Source organism: Aplidium turbinatum, chromosome 18, assembly GCF_918807975.1.
Source record: "Aplidium turbinatum chromosome 18, kaAplTurb1.1, whole genome shotgun sequence".
In the NCBI taxonomy this organism is placed as follows: Eukaryota; Metazoa; Chordata; class Ascidiacea; order Aplousobranchia; family Polyclinidae; genus Aplidium; species Aplidium turbinatum.
In genome coordinates, this window is record NC_137489.1 from 16,197,796 (window position 1) to 16,216,169 (window position 18,374).

An 18,374-nucleotide genomic window follows, 5' to 3' on the forward strand; every position below is an offset into this window, starting at 1 on the left:
TCACGCAACAGTGATTACAGAGAAAATTTAATATATACTTTTTACGTTTGATCGGGTGATTCACTGTGTACCATGATTCACTGTACTCCGGCCTCCCTACCTTGTACAAATTGGTAGCCTATACTTTCTGCGACCCCTGAAGTTCGTTACACGACCCCTTGGGGGTCGCGACTCCCAGTTTGGGAAGCCCTGCTGTAGGCTACACCTGTGGAAGACCAAACCAGCTTGATCCGATATCCATAGCTTAGCCAGTTATGGATATTGACTAGCTAGGTTTGGACAAAAATGTCACAAAGAAGTAGACTATACCACTACCAGTCGTACAATATATTGTTGTATCTTAAAATCGGGGTTGTATATGTCTGTGGTTGAAGAAAGTGACCTCTTTACCAAAATTGTATTAAAATCAGGGGTAGGCTAAAGTTGAAATTAAAATTATTTTCCCTCCCTTTATTGGAAATATGATTCGCAATAATTCTATTGAAAAACAACTAGGCCCACTAGAAAAAACAATGAATGGAAAATGAAATGGGGCAGATCACCAAGAGCTTTGACTATAATGATATCAAAGACTGGCCAGGATTTAATTACAAAACTGCAATAGACACAATTTTGGTAAAGACGTTTCACTTTCTGTGCAATAAACATTAGACACATGCCACACAGCGAAACTTGTCGCTTCATTGCCCCCAACGCTCGAAGTAAGGAAAGAACATAATGATGATGGTTAGTAGGCCTACAGTTTGTTTTCGGTTATCAAACTTTCGCAAAACACTCCTCCAATCTGATACAATCTGTAAGTTAGATTTCTGTTTAAGGTATTTTTTTCTGAAGTATTTAGCGGTTGTTCAAAAGATAAATTTGTTGTTCAACAAGTTTCAACTCGGTTATGGAAAGAGAAATTTTTGACAATTTATGTCCTTTGCTGGACCAATCAATGGCGGTGTTGAAAATTTTACTGGCTTTTGTGTAGGCAATTTTTGCTGCAAAAAATTGTCTGTTGAGTTTAAGCGCCTTTCCCATGTCATAGTGGAAGTATCCAAATATACTATATTGATGTGCCTCAGCATGTGCTACTGTTTTGAATAATGTGATTGCGCATTCATACTTTGTTATCGCTTTGTAGCAATCACCTACAATGTAGCAAAAGTTACCAAAACGATACAAAAAACAAGCAATTTTTAGGCATTTCATTTTCAAGTCAACATCGCCAGTACTTTCCATGAATTCAAGTATTTCCTCCAACAACGAATACTCCTCTTGAAATTGATCACGTTTGTTTTGTTTGGGCACACTCTCACATATGGTTTCTAACGATAATGCAATGTCATAAAGTTTGTCTAGCCTTTCCTCCCTCTTATAGTGATTCTTGGCGAACTGAAATCTGCAACGGACCAGAAAAGTTGCGTGATTGTCATTCATAACTTTTGCAAGTTTAGAAGCAAAGTTGTCAATACTTTGATCAAAAGAGTCACGCACTTGATTAGTCAAGCGTGACGATCGGTTTGTGTCAACAATGGATACAATCGAACCACAAGCAATTTCTACTTTTTCAGGATCTTTCTTTTTCAAGCACAACAAACATTCTGCTTGGTGGATACTAGGCTCCAACTTATCCCATCCTTCAACGTGCTCAATAACTATTTCAAAGATTTTCACCGCGTTTTGGAAGTTGTTTTGTTGTTGATACATCGACGCTGAATCTGAAAACAATGACATTATCAAAACAATGGTATAGATCAATGTTCTTTAACAGGGGTTCCGCGGAACATATAGTGAGGTTCCTTGAAAGTTCCTCGTTTATAATGAGAATTTATTTTTTGCTTCAGTATATTGATGTGGTATTCTGAAATTTCGATCATCGCGCCGAATTCACACTCAAATTGGGCCAGTTAGTTAAACAAAAGGTCGAGTGCCCGAAAAAGAAGCATTGATAGTTGTTTAATACTTACTTAGGAAGACAGGGGAGGAAGACAAGTACCTTCACGTGGTCCCCCCCGTCAGTAACATACGAAATTATACAAAATACGTATGCGAAACGAAACTTGTCAAACAAGAGCTAATGAGACTGTTCAGTGCAGGGTGGGTAGGGAAATGCCCTTTTCAGGGCACGGCAGTGCTCGAACTGTCGAAAAGTACCGACGACCCACCGTACTGCAGCTGAACACCGAGGGCATCACGGCCAGCAAGCTCAACATCATCGAGCACCTGGCCACCAAGCATCAAGCCCTCATCATCCTCCTCCAGGAGACTCACTGTACATCTGTGGATAAGTTGGTAATAACCAACTTCACACTCGCAGGCGCAACCTGCAGCAGGAAACACGGCCTCGCCACGTTTGTCCATGACCGGCTGAGCTGGTCCTTGGTTGACCAATCCCAAGCTCAATCGGAGATCGAGTGGCTTTGTGTAGATGTAGCAGGCTACAACATCGTCAATGTCTACAAGCCTCCACCTTCGCGGATAACATCAACAGCCATCCCAGTGTTCCCCCACCCCAGCCTCTACGCTGGCGATTTTAACTGCCACCACACTGACTGGGGCTACAACTCCATCAACAACGACGGAGAAAGTCTGGCCGCTTGGGCAACCAACAACAACCTCGCCCTCTTATACGATCCTAAGGGCGTACCGAGCTTCCACTCCGGTCGTTGGAACACTGGCACGAACCCAGACCTGGCTTTCGCAAGTGATGACCCCGATGATCGCCAGCCGGACAGACGTGTGCTAGAGAAGTTCCCAAGGTCTCAACACCGACCCTCGCTAATCACGGCCCCCTTGCTTGCCACACCTATTCCGAGCAAGCCTGTCAAGCGATGGAACTTCAGAAAGGCCGATTGGGAATACTACAGCTTACTCACAAACGAAGCTACGCAGTACCTCCCATCCCCACACACCATCAAAGTGGATGAAGCCTACCAGGACTTCTGTGATGCAATCATATCTGCGGCAAAAGACTCCATCCCGCGAGGTCGACGGAAAAACTACATACCTTGCTGGGATGTGGAGTGCGACAGGCTCTACCGCGACTTCCTCCGTTCCCCCCAGGGCACCGCCACCACCAACTCAGCAACAGCCCTGCTGGCAAGATTGGATTCAAAGAGGAAGAAGCGCTGGACAGAAGCCATAGACTCAATCGACTTCACGCACTCCAGCCGCACAGCATGGAGTACACTCAACAACCTCACTGGCAGATCACGTGCCTCTCGTCGCCAATGCCCCATTTCAGCAAATGCCATCGCCTCACAACTTGTGAAAAATGGAGTGCACAGAACGAGAGACCGTGAATCAGACAAGTCCGTTCTCAAGGAAATGACGGACCTCTGGAAGGTCCCAACACCTGTCGAGGGCAACATCTCTGGTGAGTTTACCCCAGAAGAATTTGCCTCCGCCCTCCAGCACCTAAAGCCAGGCAAATCCCCGGGCCTTGACCACCTATGCCCGGAACTAATACTCCAAGCTGCCCCCTCTATGAGGTCCTGGTTAAAAGACTTCCTTTCCTGCTGCTTGCGTCACCTGCGCATCCCAAGAATCTGGAGAAGAGCCCTAGTGGTTGCAGTCCCAAAGCCGAAGAAGCCCCCAGGGGATCCGAAGAGCTACCGTCCCATCTCTCTGCTCTGTATCCCCTTCAAGATACTCGAAAGACTTATCTACGCCCGTGTCGAACCGATAATAGATCCTCAGCTCCCTCGGGAACAAGCCGGCTTTCGCCACGGTAGATCAACTGTAGACCAGGTCACCCTGATGACCCAAGACATCGAGGACAGCTTCTCGGCAAAAAAGAAGGCTGGCGCCGTGTTTGTCGATCTCACGGCTGCCTACGACACTGTATGGCACAGCGGCCTTACCTGCAAACTACTTCGTCTCCTTCCTGACAGGCACATGGTCCATATGATTATGGAACTTGTGCAAAACCGCAGCTTTACTCTTTCCACCGGTAGCGGCCGACGAAGTAGACTACGTCGACTCAGGAACGGCGTCCCACAGGGCTCTGTCCTGGCTCCCCTCCTCTTTAACACTTACATCTATGATCTGCCTGACACCATCTCCAGGAAGTATGCTTACGCAGACGATCTGGCTCTCCTGCATCCAGCCGGAGACTGGCAGTCAATGGAGAGGAACCTAAGCCAGGACATGTCAACTATATCAACATATCTCCAGAAATGGAAGCTACAGCTCAGCAAGGCAAAGACAGTGTCGGCGGCCTTCCATCTAAACAACAAGGAAGCAAAACGTGAGATCAACATTACCACCGATGACGAACACCTCCCCTACTGCGCCGAACCCACCTACCTCGGCGTAGCCCTGGACAGGTCACTCACGTACCGACGACACCTGGAGTCACTGCGCAAAAAACTATCGGCGCGCGTTGCACTTTTGAGGCGGCTGGCGGGTTCCGGCTGGGGAGCTGATGCGAAAACCCTTCGCACAGCTACCTTGGCCCTCGTCCATTCTACCGCTGAGTACTGCGCACCAGTGTGGTGCCGCAGCTCTCACACCCGCCACATTGACACCGCCATCAATGACGCACTACGCACTGTGACTGGATGCCTGCGTCCCACTCCAACGGACTGCCTTCCCATCCTTGCAGGCATCCAACCTGCTGAGCTTCGCCGTAAAGGAGCCATGATTTCCCTTGCTCGTCGCGCACTGGACCCCGACCACCTCCTCCACAGTGCACTCCAGCGCCTACCTGGAGGACAGCAGCGACTGAAATCAAGACGCCCATTTGTGCCCGCCGCACAACAGCTTCTGAACAACGTTGAAGATCTTGGAATAAGTGCGGCACACTGGACGAACTACACATGGAACATGGAGTGGCAAAACAACACCTCCCGACTCCATGATTTCCTACCCGACGTCGATCCTCACCCTCCGGGAATGTCCCTCGCAAGACTTGCGTGGGTCCGGCTTAACCGCCTACGAACCGGCGTCGGTCGCTTTCGTTCAGACATGTGCAGATGGGGCCTGGCTTCCTCACCGGGATGCGAGTGTGGCGCCACAGACCAGACAGTAGATCATGTCGTCCATGACTGCCCAATCCATCAACCACCACATGGAACGCTTGGACTGAAGACCCTGGATGACGAGACTGTAGAGTGGCTGATGACATCATGCCCAAACATATAGTCCCGAAGAACAGCTCATACGACGAAGAATACTTACTGAATTTTTTCTATTTGTTTTCCAATATTTATTTTTATTATTATTTTATCTATTTTTTAGTATATTAGTTGATATCGTGTCTTGGAAGTCCACAAAGTCATGCTTTGTCGTTGTTATTAAATGTCGTATTGTTGCTGAGCTATGCCTGCTTACAATTACCATAAGTAAATTATAAAATTGAATTTTTTTTGCAGGAAACTTGCACCTTTGAACAATACTACTTTTAGAATTTGATGCAAAATTGCAATGAAATCATAGTCAATGTTCTTTCAGTACCATCATTATGTTAATAACTAGACATTTTTTCCACATATTTTTACAAATAAATGCATTTGTAGAATATCGACAAAAATCAAAAAACCTAAACAAGTTTCCGATGCCAAAACAGAAACCTCATAAGGTTACTTGTACCTAGCAGGCTTTCAAAATTGTATCGATATTTTTGCCCGAATGCTTTTATCGATAACTGCATTAGTAGGATATAGAGAAAAAAGCTCATAAGGTTCCCAGTTCCCAGCAGACTTTAGAATCCTATCCGCGAAGAATGTAGCCTACATGCTATACTATAGTGAATAAGCTTATCTTTGCTCGCCAATTGTGCTTTTTTACACTTACTTTTTGCAAATGTTGAATCGAAACTTAACATTCTGCCCAAATTGCGATACTAAATTTTCCAAAATTGTCGATGCTACATTTTATATTGTATTTCACACAAAATAAAACACTATAAACAAATATACAAAGTTACTAAAATGGTAGAATGTTAAAAACTCATGATAAGAATTGATTTGTTCAAATACCGAGACATTTTTGCCCTACAAATACCTACATTAGTGGGATACTGAGAAAAAAAGCAAAAAACTACATCAAATTACCAGTAGGCCTATACCCAGCAGGCTTTTATATCTTACCCGTGAACAAATGCAGCCTACATGTTAGTAAATATCAGTAATAAGCTTACCTCTGTTCGTCAACTATATGCTCTTTTACACTTATTTTTTGCAGTTGTCGAATCAAAACTTATCATTCTGCCCAAATTGCAATAGGCCTACCACATGCAATATAGCTTCCAAAATTGATAATACATTTTACATTGATTGGAAAATATTAATGTATCTCATAAATTATAATAATTATGCAAAGTCCTAAACTTGTAACATGTCGAAATATGGAACGATTGATTTGCTCAAATAACTGGACATTTTGCTCAAAAATGGCAATGTTTTTTTCCAGTGGGGGGACGATCGCCTTCCCCCCTGCCCCCATCTCCTACGAATATGCTATACAGTATTGTGGAAACTAGCCCAATTTCAATATAATTTATCTTTTAAAACTCGCCGAATTCATGAAAATCATGAAACCCTGCGGAATTTCGCATCAGTTTTCATTTCTGTCTGTTATGACTTATGAGTGTAAAATTGCATATAGCCCAGTATTATAGCAAATAGGTTAAACTAAAAAAGAGAAAATGGCCAAGATTTATTACAAATCTGTTTGTTGGATAAGGGGTAAAATTTGGAACGTTATAGATTAAAAATTGCCTGTAGATAATTTTAATATCAAGTTAAATATTTGTGGTTCTGGAGTGCCTCCACCCCCCAATCAAATGAGTTACGCTACGTCACTGCTGCAACGTCATGTTTGACCCAATTACATTGTGCTTCAGGTTGGTGTCTATGTGATTTGATTGTTAAGAGAGAGTCAGTGAAACGCTATTTACCTGAATACTTTTTGGTAATTATTTTCGTTATTTTGCAATTTAATAAATCGAAAAGTAATTGTAGACGTCCATATAATGTTTTGTCTTATTGCATAACCACCTGCTATAAAGTATGGAAAATCTATCCCTTACGGAATAAGACATTGATCATTCTTCCATAAAAATAAGTTGCCAACTCAGTGAAATAGTCTACTTTTTCACTTTTTTTTATTTGTTGTATCCATGCTAATTAGTTATGCAGGCATGCATCTCACTATTCAAACAACGAAACCACCCATCCACATTCTAAACCAGGGGTGGACAAAGTTGTTCAAAGAAAGCGCCGATCGTGGATACACCATAAACACCAGGGAGCCGCAAAATCAGTTGACATAACATAACAGCAATAAAAACACAATAATTGTTTATCCATATGAGTATTATATGTTTATCCACTTGACTCACTAATCTCTGAAAATTTGGACGATAAGTTGTTAATGCTGTGCGAATTAATTCTTCCAAGTGTTCATTTGTCAAGGTTGCACAATGTTTTGATTTTACAAAGTTATAAATTCTTGTAAAAATGAATAAGTAAGTTCTGGTACTACTTCTAAGCTTCAATTAATCGCTGCATTTAGCGACTTTACTAAACTTCCGATTGTTGCTGACTGAACGTAAAATGAGCCAGGAGAAGCACAATGTTGCTTTTGCAAAGTCACAATTCCATTGTTTAATAATGGCTACAGTAAAAGAGAGACTCTTTTTTGATCTTTGTGTTGTATTGGCCGCAAATTAGATTTTGAAGACAGTGTAGGCTAAGTCACAAATTTTAATTTATACCAACCGATTTTTGCGCCCCTATCAATGTGGCACCCGTGGCTCGAGCCATACCTGATATACCCTAGGTACGCCACTGCTTGGTTGGCAGTCCGAGATAATATATTTATAAAGTATAATCTTAATTTTTTTGTAATATTACGATTCAATACAAGAGCCACAAAATTTATGTTGAAGAGCCGCATGCGGCTCGCGAGCCGCAGTTTGCCCACCGTTGTTCTAAACATTACAAGGTTTTGCTGTTTTTTCTTCTTCCTGATGGGATAGCTAATAGGTTGAAAATTTTTTTCCTACCGAAAATAATATTGGCAAACAATTAGCAACAAAATTATTGAATTACCTACCATGCAATTGTTGGAGCGCTGCAGGCGTTAAACGTTTTTCTTCTTTTTCACGATGTGGAGTTGTTTTTACCTAAACGAGAAAATATTGAGCATTGTTCTGGCTGGAGGCTTATTTGTCTTACGCGGTGAGTCAAAATTGTTTTTCTCACGTCTCGGCATAATTTGTTGTCTGCTCGCGCCTCACTTGATTTTTTGTTAGTGCCTTTACCTGCTGGAAAGGTGCCTTCTCAAAGGAAAGGCGACACACTTTCTTTTTCTCAGTTCAATGTGATGTGAAAATCCCATCCGGATGGATGTAACTTAAATTTTGCATTCTAATTGTGGTGTTCTATGTCAAAATCTAATTTTAATCTCTGGTAGAAAAAACAGAAATAAAAAATAAACAAGTTGGTGATGGTTTGAAGTCTGACAGACAGGATAGGGCTTACTGGACAAGCTCTCTGAATGCAGCAAGTGTCTTCCGACAGCCTTGAGTGATCCTCCAATTATATTATAACGCAAGGTTACATTCTTTTAATTTAAGAAATTCAGCTAAACATTTTGCACCTTTGTTATTTCATCGATCGCATTTTCAAGACTAAGATTTCTTGGTATGTTTTCCATTTCTATGCCAGACAACTGTGACGATTCCCCACACTTTGGACACCAGACTTTCACCTTCTGAAATTTCGTTGCAAACTTGAGCTTTAGCAGCTGTCTGCAATTACAGTCAAAACTATTAATTATAAGATTGATTGATTGAATCTTTGTCTTCGGACTGGGAAAGCTTCTTGAAGAGCTTAATCCTGGCAGTTTCGCATACTTGTAAAAGCTTTGAATCACTGACGCAGGCCTGGTCACAGAAATTGACAGAGTGGAATTTCCGATGGTTGAAGTCTTGTTGCTGGGGAGTTATTCCATCCATTAGATGCCGCTGAATGTAGAGCAGTCCTTAACGTGCGTAAGATTGTGTTATCCTGCTGAGCTTCAGTGCGGTATTAATCAAAAATCAATAATTCAAGAAAGAATGATGCAAATCACAACTCATAATGATCATGCTAAAGTAGGCTACAGTGGTTCTTAATCTTTTTTTGTATGTTTTACCCTTTTAACAAAGATGAATATCAGATTTACCCCCAATAGATAAAATGGTACTCATTTAATAAAAAACGAAACTAACAAATTCCATCAGTTATATTTAATGCGACGGCTGCCCTTGCTTCGTGGCAACGAGTTGTTATATGTCTGGTAAAGTAGGGGATAGCGCACAACAAATATCGGATTCAACATGAAGTTGGTTTCGTGCTTTCGATTTGATAGTAGCCTAAGCAATGCAGAGAAGCCGCATTCGCATAGGTAAGTTGAAGAAAACGTAAGAATATTCAGAGCTTGAATACCTATTCTTGGATAGCAATGTTATATTTTAACCCAAACATTTTCTAGGGTGCAAGAGTGAAACTCATCTTTTGCAAAAGAATCGTTTGTTAATTCTTTAAATTCTTCTCGGATTGCTTCAGGAACATCTTTCACATTACATACAAAAGGATTTCTCGCTACTTTCATCAAAATGCTGCCAGTATTTATCTTGGGAAAATATCGTTCAAACTCCTCCTGCAAGTTTTGAAGATAACTGATGATGTCATCCTTCAAGTTTTGATTGAGATCATCTCCAGTTATCTCCGTCAAGCGGTGAAATGATATCTCCAATACCAGTAGGCTACCTACAGCTGGCACAATTTTTCTGTCCCGTCAACTGATGTGGATATATTGATTGATAGCACATTTACCCCCAAAACGAGGAAACTTACCTCCAGGGGTAAATTTACCCCAGTTTAAGAAATGCTGTGCTAAACCATGATGACGCTCACTGATAGTGAAGCCGATTGTTGGTGTAACTAAAACCATTGGATACCAATTCAAACTAATTTGTATCTTACGTTTCCTTCTGGCTCGCACTGCGCAGTTGTTTCAGGCACACGTGACACAAACTGTCTCCACATTTGAGGACGCGTATCGGTTTCCGCAATGTGTTGTGGCATGCAGGACACTTATACTTCTCAATCGTGTTGTTTGGTGCGCTCTGCTTTGAGTCGACTATGGCTGTAGCTGTAATTAACACATAACAGAATGAGGTATGACATTTTTGAACAAAAATATTAAAAGAACGCAATTCAAACTACTAAGACGCTTAGCCCCAAGAACACGGTAATCCTTTTAGTCAGCTATCTGTAGGCCTATTACATCAAAGAGCATGGGCAACACAATCATTCTTCACAAAAAAAATGGCAGTGTAGGCCTAAGCTTGCTATAGCCTATAGTCTGCAGCTTGTTAATAGGCTAATGCTAAAAATTGAAAGAGGCTGTTCACCAGGCATTTAGTTCAATAAGATGATACGTTCTTCTGGTGTAGCCTAAACTAAGCTAAACTATTACAAAATAAATAATCTGATAATCTGCTTTTATTCTGACGTTTCATCAATCAGACCCGACTGACTTCTTCAGGAGGCTAGATCTGGTAGTGACTACCTGTCTAGCTTGGGAAAACACAGGGCCATATTGCTGTAAAGTGTAAATCAACTAAACATGTAAAATGACATTAACTTTGAAACAAAAATTATTGCACGCAAGTTTTAAAACTATAAAAAGAATTTAAATGCTATCAATTAACAAGAAAGGGAGACAACTCTAAAAAAATGACACATTGTCTGACGAACAGATGGGTAAAAAGTCTAAACCAGGGGTCGGCAACCTACGGCCCGCGGGCCGGATCCGGCCCGCCAAGCAAAATTATCCGGCCCGCAGCATTTTTGCAAATTGTAGTTGGCGGGCCAAAACGAACATCCCATTATTTTATGCTGCCATTTGGTTTTACATAACAGAATTAAGATTACTAAATGTTATGTAAAACTTTCGCAATTTTTACTTTTCCATATTTATCCGTAACGCTCACTTGTAATCACGTAGCCTGTGTACTTATGCCGCAACAATGCTTAGTTAGGGCATTGTCGCCATTTTGAATTTCCTTGATATTCTTTCTCTGTGAACTGCATTTTAGAGAGAGCGACGTTGCAGGCCTGACAGATAGTTTGATAGATTTGAAGTTTTAAGAATTAGTTTGTTTGAAGGTTGATAATTTAGAAATATGTGTAGCTTAGGAAGCAGGAATTGGCCTTTTTAGTGACAGCCGGTCCAGACTTTTAAATTACTTTATTTTTTAGAGTTATAATTTACTCCCAGTTCCATTTTTCCGTTTTTTTCAACAAGTGATTCTTGTCTTTGAAGAATTTGCTGCTTGTTAGAATCCACCAAGCATAGGAAATTATCACAGAGCGCCTTTGTACCCGCGACCTATCGATCACGGGTCGCTTTGTTATAGTAAACTAGGTTTGGGGCAAAATTTAGCTTAAGCTTGCAGAAGGTAGCATCAAGGTACTTGGCAGTTTCACCTTGAAGTCCGGTTATATTAGCCTATTTACTGCATGCTAGTTGCAGGCTACATGAGTTGCGTTAGTAATAGTCAATTAACCGTATATTTAACGGCAAGTTGAGAACACAACTTACTAATGACCACTTGCAAGATGTTATGATTCTTGCCTCATCCAACCTATCACCTGACCTTCAGAAACTTTCTAGCAGGAAACAACATCAAATATCACATTAATGTTGTGCTGTCAATAAATAAAGTACTTGGTGTTTTTCGTTACCAATTGTTACTAATTTTCTTTATATTAATCTATATAAGCCTATAGTAGCTAAATATGGAGATACTCTGATAAGAACGCCAATTTTAACAATATTATGAAAAGTAAAGAAAACGGAAGTGCAAATGGAAAACTTGTACGGCCCGTTGACATCTGCGCAGTTTTGTTTTGGCCCGCGACTGAAGAAAGGTTGCCGACCTCTGGTCTAAACCAAAAGAAATTACTTAAACCTCAAACCAAAGTGCTCGATTTTGCTACTTTACTACAGTCAACCCCGAAGTTGGGTGTCGTGGCAACAGAGAAAAGCTACATAGGTGTAAATGATGTAGCTGATTTTGTAATGGCCAGGTCAAAAATTACTCAAATTCTGAAGTATGCAAGACCCTCTCTACCCAACCTTCTTCCAGAATAAATGGCAGCTTTAAAAAAACCAAAATCTAACAGCTCCATCAAAATAATGAAAGCCGATAAAGAAAAAGCTACTGTAATTATAGACAGTTTTGAGTATCATAACAAACTTTCGCACCTTTTGAACCATAGTAGTTGTAGCCCACAAATGAAGTTTTAGGGAATAGACCTAATCCTATTGCATCTATTGAAAAATCTAAAAACAAGTTTGTTTGACGATTTGCAACTCAACGCAAAATCGATATCCCAGTTTATCAACGTCCCAAGAGTGATAAGAGTGTAATTCCGAAAATTTATATATTGCCTAAAATTTATAAAAATCACTCACACACATCTTCGACCTATTGTATTCTTTATCGGTTCGCCCACTCACAACTTATCAAATTTTTTATTGACGCTTCATCGTCACTGCTAAACCAAGAATATACCTGCTTCTTAACATCTTCAAATGGTGTGCTACCTATCAACCTTTTTTTCAGCTCCGTTGCGTAGTAATTGCCCCAGATAAAGTCATGACAAACAATTACCCATAGACAGATTGACTTATACCATAGGCTACTTACCACGCAGTCGTTTGATATCGGCTGTCGTTAAACGTTTTTCTTTGTTCTCATTTTGAGGAGTTGTTTTTACCTGAAAGTAAAGTAGACAAATAAAACCTAACTACAAGACGGCGTTTAACATAATAACATTTCAGTTCAGTTGTTTTTATTTCTGACCATCATATCAAAAACAATACACGTCAACATAGCAAAGGTCGAGAAAAACATAAAAATAAACTAGAAATTACAAACGTTTTCGGCCATATTCATGCTAACCCTTTTCAAGTAACCAACTGACTGATGTTCTTCATATATAGAAATTATAGAAACTGATCTACATACACAGATATAGAAAAAAGAAACGCATAAGACTGAAACGGCAAGGCAGGGAAGAAACAAAATCAATAACGCAAAAATCACGTGAAGACATTTAGCAGATAGGAGGCGCCTGCGGCAAATAGCTGCCTATTGAGGCGAGGATTGCAACATTTTATGAGCAAGGCCTCATGGATTTTAGTATCAACTTCGGTGAAGCATTTACGTACAATTCTAAAAGATTCCAGAGATGGCTTATTGTTTGAACAAGTGTGACAATCGAGTATATGATCTATATGACATATTCTTGACAAAACGTTTGGATTCTTTACCAATAAAAGGGATAGTGAGAAAGTTTTTTAATTCGCGTTCACGTTCCTCCATCTGAGAGTCAATAGGCTAGAACTTGAATCCAAAAACCCTCTCAGCACTTTATTAAAAAACCACGAAGGATAGCTGTTAGCATTAAAATAAGAACGTGATAGATTGACTTCATTATTGAAACGATCAGAATTGGAGCAAATGTCTCGTGCTCGCTTAACAGGCACTTAATCAATTCAGATTTGTAGTTAGAAGGGCACATTGCGTTGAAATTCAGACGGAGGTTAGTAGCCTATTGGTTCGTTTTCGCCAAACCCAAGTAGGCCTATCAAATTTGTTGCTATTAACTTTTATTTCGACATCGAGAAAAGGGAAGGTCTGATTGGCTTTTTCTACTGTAAAGGTTATATTGGGATGCTGCGAGTTAAGTAGCCTATGTTAAAAAACCACGAACAAGAATTATTGAAGTAAAATTAAATTGTTCAATTAGATTGTAACGTTTCATTGCGTTTATTTTACGATTTCAGTTTCACTGGCTATACCTTCGTTAATTCATCCATTACACTTTCAAGACTGAGGTTTCTTGGTAAATTTTCCATCTCATTGCGGGACAACTCTGATGTTTCCTCACACTTTGGGCACCTAATGTTTACTTTTCGAGATTTTATTGAAACTTTAAGTTTGAAGGACAGTCTGCGAAAACATGTTACATTTAGCACATTTCAAATTTCCTGTTGCAATAAAAAGGATACAGTATAAGCACGAGAATTACTATAGAGCCAATTAATGGCTTCTATCCCATGTAAGCTATTGTTTTGCAACAGTAAAATAGATCTATAAGCAATTCGCTTTTTGTGGACTCCGTGTAGCTACAAGAGAGTAATGATTTTATGATGACATTAGAACAGACTTTACAATTCGTTTACAAGAAATTTTATACAACAGTTTAAGAAAAATCGTTTTTGAAAGAAAATGCCTCATAAGCCATTATTAACTACAAACACAGGCCAACTGTTTCGAACTTACGTTTTTTTTTATAGCAGTGAAAGAAAGTTGATAGGTACATTTGTAGGTACACCCAGGGCCGGATTTAGCTGATGGAGGGCCCGGGGCACTTTTAGATCGGGGGGCCCCCGTGCAAAAAAAATTTTCAAGCCTACGACGCGAAAAACCACCTCTACGTCTTCAGTAGCATCAGTCCAGTACTGCACAGCATTTTGCAGAAACTTTTAAGGCCAAAAGGAAAAAATAACACAAAATCACATTTTTTTCCACATAGGGGGGCCCTTCAAAAGTCGGGGGGCCCGGGCAACTGCCCCCTCTGCCCCCCCTAAATCCGGGCCTGGGTACAACCCTCTTTTTCTAATACCAGGCTAATCAATTTTGTTTTAATTTTTCTTTTCAAAGGGCAATGATATCAGCAAGGAGAGATTTTGTTGATCGGTGAAACGATTGTGACAATTTGTGGAACCAAAGCCGATTACAAGTTTTTCAAAAGTGGGGAATTCAAAATAATTGATAAATTATTAATTGACAATATCACAACAATATGCACTTCAGCAGGCTGAGGCCTACGCTCGATACGTAGCTGAAAAAGTTTTTATTTTGCGATAATCTGCTAACAGACACCAAGCGTCAAACAATGTTTTAAGACAAAGAAGGAGAAATAAAGTCAGTAAAAACAAAATCAATTTCATTTCTTTATTTGTTTCCGCGGTTTTTGTCAACTCAGTTTCCTTGGAAAGTTATTTTCTGACCAGATATTAGCGATTACTTATTTACTGTCTTTTAGGGCTACCATGTCCTCTTTTTAGAGGATTTATCCTCTTTTTTCAAGAAAAATGAATAGTCCTCCGAGGACACTCAGAAATGCTCAAATATCCTCTTTTTTGGTATTTTGAGTTTTCTTGCTTAAATTTTCAACAGGATTTTATTGTTGTGCGAATTTTCGGTGATGGCTTATATGTGCTTTACAAAACAATTTTCTGCACCAATGTAATATTCAAAGATAATTTAAAAGATTGGCGTAGCCTATCTTATTGATCCGTTGTTGTAAACAATCAGACGTCTACTGAATTGTAACATATCAAACACCATTGTTTCGCGGTTATCGGAAATTCGTGGCTTTGAATTTGGAATTTAATAAGGAAATTTGTGACGAAATAATAAATTTGAGAAATCAATAAAATGAGTGGGCTGTGTAGGCTAAATCACGAAGAAATATAATTATTCAAAAAAAATGTGACCTAAAAACAGAACAATGCAAAAGAGTTTATCGTATTTATAATTTAAGGCTCTCTGCATACTTTTACAAAAAAAAAATCTTTTTACTCAGATTTTATTAAATTGGTTCAACGCTAGTAGACGTTATGATTACCAACTTAAGAGTTTGGCTCGTTGGTCAAGTTAAGAAAGTAGGAAAGAATGTCCAAAAGTGCACTATGAACAACATAGCTTCCGGTAGGCTACTGCAAAATGAAATCGTGGCATAGATACTTTCAGTTTATGCAGATACAAATAGAACGCATATTATGTAGGCTACGATTCTCGTTTCAGCCTCAATGGTGCATGGAAGCAAGCAGCCTTTTAGTTATCTCAGTCCGTTTTCAGAATCTTAACGATTGAGTAGCATACAATTTCAATCATATTCCTTGCCAACAATTTTGTAATTTCAAAGCTGATCCTTTCTCACTGCAAAAGTCAAGGCATTGCTACTTGAAGGTGGTGCCTGATTTGTTACATTTTGTAAATTTTTGCGATCGTTGCTGTCTGACTTAAATTTTCTAAAAATTGGACATTTTCACTTTTTGCTGACTTGTAATAATATGAAAGCTTTTTGTTGCCTTGAGGAAGCAGTCAAAAATGAGAAAAACTATATTAAAAAACGTTCAAGCATACTGTTAAAAAGTCCTTGTAAGCAAGTCCTGTTACCAGTCTGACTGAAATCTTATAGGTAAATTGTCTTCGTATTTCCAACCCTTGTGATGTTAAAACTCATTGTGTCACTTGGGAAAGAGAGCAAAAGATGTTAAAATATGATTTTTAAAAATTTCATTCAGAGAGTAACCAAAAGTTGGAAAAATTTGAAAACGTGTTGCAGAATGTAGGCTAACAAGTCAGGTCGTATAAGTGGGCTGCAAAATATTCATATTTAGCCTAGCTTGTTTTTTTGCTGTAACTTTTGCTGCATACGCTTAAACTTATCCAAAAGATGTAAAAAATTTTCCATTCTACTTGCATTCTACTTGCTGGCGTTACGTGTCCTCTTTTTTGGGCTATGAAAATATGGTAGGCTAGGCCTATTGTCTCTGCACTCCACCAGCTTTTTTAATTTATCGTTCATATTACCAAGATCTCGTGTATCAATTAAAGGGTGTGTTCAGTTTGCTTGTCTCCAACTATTGTAAGAAAATATCCTATGATAATAATCGTAACGTTTTGTGACTTTAATATGTGGACAGCTTTATCTGATGCAAATAATAATAATAATTTGACGTTATGCTTAAGGCTCATAGAATGCTTCCATATTTTTTCAATCCTGCGTTGATGTTGGAGTAGACCTAGCTATATATTTGAGCAACTTTTATGTCAATGAGTTTCGCTTTCAACTTGAAGATCACTATCTGGTCTAACACTAGCCAAAAGCCTTTGAGCATTTTAGATAGAACAGGGTCGAGTACAATATCAAGCGACAACTTCAAAACGACTCCAGTTTAGGAGCGAAGAGCGCCTTGCATAATTATGCAAATCTAATCATCGATAGGCTGCTGCTCTACTAATGTGAGTCCCATAACGCTTCAGTAAATATGACGAAAGTCAATTCTAAAGGAAAAAGTCATAAAAATTGAGATGTAAATGAACAGGTGCAAAATGTGAAAACTTTTTTGTATAACCAAAGTAAGCCTATCATCTGATTATCAGTTTAACCAATCACAACTGAATAACTATGTAAGTACTTTAAACCTAGCCAAGCAGCTGAGCTTTTAGCTATCAAACTGAAAAAAATTGCAGGATCAGTTATTAAAGGTTTTTGTTTATTGAACAAGAAGTAAATCCCCTCTTTTTAGCTTTTAGAGGTAAACAAGATAAGTTGTTTATATTCCAACAATGTGCTTATAATTTTCTCGGGCAATGGGGATCTCTTTCAATCAGTAGAATCGAAATTGTTTTTGGATAGTTTAAAGCACGGTGTGTGTTTTTATACTGTGGGAATTTTATGGAACTGTATTTTAGTCAGTCCACAGTTTGAAAAAGATCACATAATAGCATGAAAATTTGTATGGATGTGGTCAGTTATCATAAGCGCAAGCGTATCATTTGTATTGACTTCAACTGGTCATTTTCCTGCTGCGTCAGCAAAAAGGATTCACAAATTCCCCGGACACACAGAACAGAAGTAACCTTTTTATGAAGAGACAAAATTGTCTTTTTACCCATACACATCAAGCTACTTTTACTGATTAGTTTAATACAAAAATTTCTTAAAAAATATGTTGTTTTAAAAACTGTTTTTTGACTGTAAGCAAAAACATTATTTGAGAAATCACGCCACTTTTACCCGTATAAAATTAAACAGAAAATATTTAAACTTTTCAGAAAAAACTAAGATCAGATTGAAATTTTCTGCCAAACTTATCCTATGGAGTTGGGCGAAACATATACGACTCCGACCAGTGCCGGTCTTAGGGTATTTCGGGCCCTGTGCGGAATGTGCTTTGAGCGCCCCAATGACAATGATCCATTTCAGTAGCGTAGCTGGGTATTTTGAAATGGGAGGGGGTTGATTTAATGGTCGGCGGGCGAAGCCTGACGGCGTGTTTGCCGAAAGCGACACCCAGCGGCGGGAGATCTGGAGGGCTCCCCCAGAAAATTTTCAAAAAATTACTTTGAATTTGGTGCATTTTGAGAGCATGTTCAACAAAAATTTGGGCATGATTATTACTGTAAAATCAAAATGGTGCTGTCCGGTGGCATAGCAACACGATAAGATCATGTTTTCTTTAGCATTTTTCAGAAATATAGCTATGTCTCTATGTTGAGTCTGGATGCAACCTATTTCAGT

The 18,374-nt window shown here is 39.5% G+C and overlaps 1 protein-coding gene across 1 annotated transcript; it reads right to left on the bottom strand.

The window, feature by feature from the left end:
• Nucleotides 1-351: 351 nt before the first annotated feature.
• On the bottom strand, nt 352-13,952 carry LOC145787806 (uncharacterized). The gene is made up of 6 exons (XM_082599633.1): nt 13,855-13,952; nt 12,698-12,767; nt 9,963-10,131; nt 8,593-8,743; nt 8,047-8,116; nt 352-1,703 (listed from the first exon to the last, which is right to left on the bottom strand). The coding sequence occupies exons 1-6, from the start codon at nt 13,909-13,911 to the stop codon at nt 838-840; spliced, it is 1,383 nt and encodes a 460-aa protein (XP_082455759.1). The 5' UTR covers nt 13,912-13,952; the 3' UTR covers nt 352-837.
• Between the last annotated feature and the right edge of the window lie 4,422 nt (nt 13,953-18,374).